At 33.2% G+C, this 2,645-nt stretch overlaps 1 protein-coding gene across 1 annotated transcript in view; it reads left to right on the top strand.

The window, feature by feature from the left end:
* The window catches only part of LOC106878519 (pancreatic triacylglycerol lipase), a 20,812-nt gene that overhangs the window by 12,691 nt on the left and 5,476 nt on the right, over positions 1-2,645 (top strand). Inside the window, exons 6-7 of the mRNA XM_014927747.2 lie at positions 592-822; positions 1,994-2,099. Coding sequence (XP_014783233.1) covers positions 592-822; positions 1,994-2,099 — 337 coding nt within the window. The remainder of the gene's footprint in view (positions 1-591; positions 823-1,993; positions 2,100-2,645) is intronic.

Raw genomic sequence — 2,645 nt, 5'->3', positions numbered from 1 at the left:
GATGTCTTTCTCAACCGTGCTCCACACATAGTAATCAATGGGATTAAAATCGGAGATCTTAGGAGGCCAAAAATTGGGGCCGGTGAAGTTGTAAAAAATTTCCGACAACCATTTTTGACTCTTTCCGGAGGTATAGCAAGTAGCTGAATCCTTCTGCCACACATGACTTTCTAGCAGCAATCCTCTCAAGCCAGCCCTTTGACCACAGTCTCCAGCAGCTTCAAAAACCGTTTGAACTGAGTCTAAGACCCTGTTCAAAGGTGTAGAGATGAATTCCGGCGTGCGACACCAAGCTGTTCCTGCAAAAAGGGAGATATAAAAAAAAAGAACCGTCAAATTTATCTCGAACATCCTGTATAAATACGTATGTATGTGAATGTTACATTGCATGGTATGTATTGTATAATATGAATATTATACATAGTTACTTAGAATTAATTCCTGAAATATGTTAGATTATCTGTTCAGAGATATTATATTTCGATATTTGTATGCGAAACGAAATTACAAAACTCTTTACAATTTTATTTCTTTCCATATTTAAAAATGTTTAAACGTTTTTAGTAAAACGAAATCCTTTACATTTTGCAGGTGCAAAGGCTGCATTCATGTGTAGTCACAAAAGAGCTGAAGTGCTATACACCGAATCGATAAACAGTGCCTGTCCATTTAATAGCTATAGCTGTTCTGATGTACATGATATCAAATCTGGGAAATGTTTCCATAAACATGGCCAGTTAGGACGTTTGGGTTTCCATGCTGAAAAAGTATTGGGTCGTGGTAAACATATGCTGCAAACTTTTGACACTCAACCCTATTGTGGTAAGTTCTGACTAACTTCTATTATGATTATATTTCATATCTTTCAATCAGTTAAAAAAATATGGCTATTTCATCATTATTACATTATGCCCCAATTATATTGTCTGCCATAATAATTCTTTAAACTATATGCTTATATAAATATTAATATTATATTATTGTGCCCTACTTGTTAAAAAATTCCATATTTTGTGCAGCTGAAGATAGCACTGCATTTAAATTGATGTAATGATTGCATCGTTCAATTAAATGGGGCCGCTTGAAACGGTCGTACTGCATAACTAATTGATATCATGTGGCTTATTTTGATATATAAATAGCTACATCAGTATCTATCTATCTATCTATCTATCTATCTATCTATCTATCTATCTATCTGTCTGTCTGTCTGTCTGTCTGTCTGTCTGTCTGTCTACCTTATCTATCAACCAAACTATCGGATGTTGTACACCGCTGGTCACACTGCGCTTCTTTGTATTGTTGTAGCTTTTAGATGATACCAATGCACTTATCTGACTGGCAAGTCAACATTCTCCCTAATCTGGACATCGGTCTGTTGCAGATAGACTCATTTTCAATTGGATGGACGGAAGCGACGTGAAAGGAAGCGTTTTCTTCCAGGACACAACGCATCAACGATCTGGAATCGAGACCACGATTTTGAGATCGTGAGAGCAATATCCTAGACATTAGGCCACTTGACTTCACATGCGCGCACGAGCGCGCACACACACACACGTATACATGCACACACCCATATATGCACATATACATATATATATTTACACACTTATATACGCATACATATGTGCATATATATACGCCATACACAAATATAAAGATATATATGTGTGTATATACATACATACATATATGTATATATATATATATATATATATATATATATATATATATATATATACATACACGGTGTGTGCACACACAGTACAATAGCTTTCGCACAGTTTCCACCTATCAGAGTCACCTCACAAGTAGAACAAGTGATGGTGATAATGATGGTAGTGAGGCGCCAATTGGTAAAATCCGGGAATGGCTTATCGTTGCTTTTCAGTTAGACACTGCATTTAAATGTTAATATAATGTGTATTTCATCGTATTTTGTGTTTCTTTGCTTTATGTCTAATCTGTATATATCTTCTGTTTACTTTAGCTTACCATTATCAAGTGACTATATCTGGGAAAAGCACAATTGATGGTCGAATCTTCATTACATTGACTGGAACAAAAGGAACTTCTGAACGCCTGGAAATGACAGAGTAATTATCGATTTCATTCACATTTATTCCTGCAGACACACATTAGCTAAGTTCAAAACATGTACATTGCTCACAGGTTGTAATTCTGTGTCTATAAATTCATGTTTGTGCTTTCGTAAACAGAGTTGACAAATGGGGAAACTGTGAAGAGGAAGAAGAAACCATAGAAGACAGAGATACTGGATGGTCTTACTGTTGGTAATAAGAAAGAAGAATCCAGTAAATTGCTCAGTTGCGTGAGGGAGAGACAGAACAGAGTGGAGCTTCACGACCACTGAACGGTAGTAGAAACGGCATGACATAATAATAATAATAATAATAATAATAATAATAATAATAATAATAATAATAATAATAATAATAATGATGATATAATAATAATAATAATGATATAATAATAATAATAATGATGATATAATAATAATAATAATAATAATAATAATAATAATAATAACAGCAATAATAATAATAATAACAATAATAATAATAATAATAATAATGATATAATAACAATAATAATAATAATAATAATAATAATGATATAAT

This window comes from Octopus bimaculoides, chromosome 11, assembly GCF_001194135.2.
Source record: "Octopus bimaculoides isolate UCB-OBI-ISO-001 chromosome 11, ASM119413v2, whole genome shotgun sequence".
NCBI classification, from domain to species: Eukaryota; Metazoa; Mollusca; class Cephalopoda; order Octopoda; family Octopodidae; genus Octopus; species Octopus bimaculoides.
Note: the sequence above shows the minus strand (reverse complement) of the source record. Positions and strands in the feature narration are given on the sequence as shown.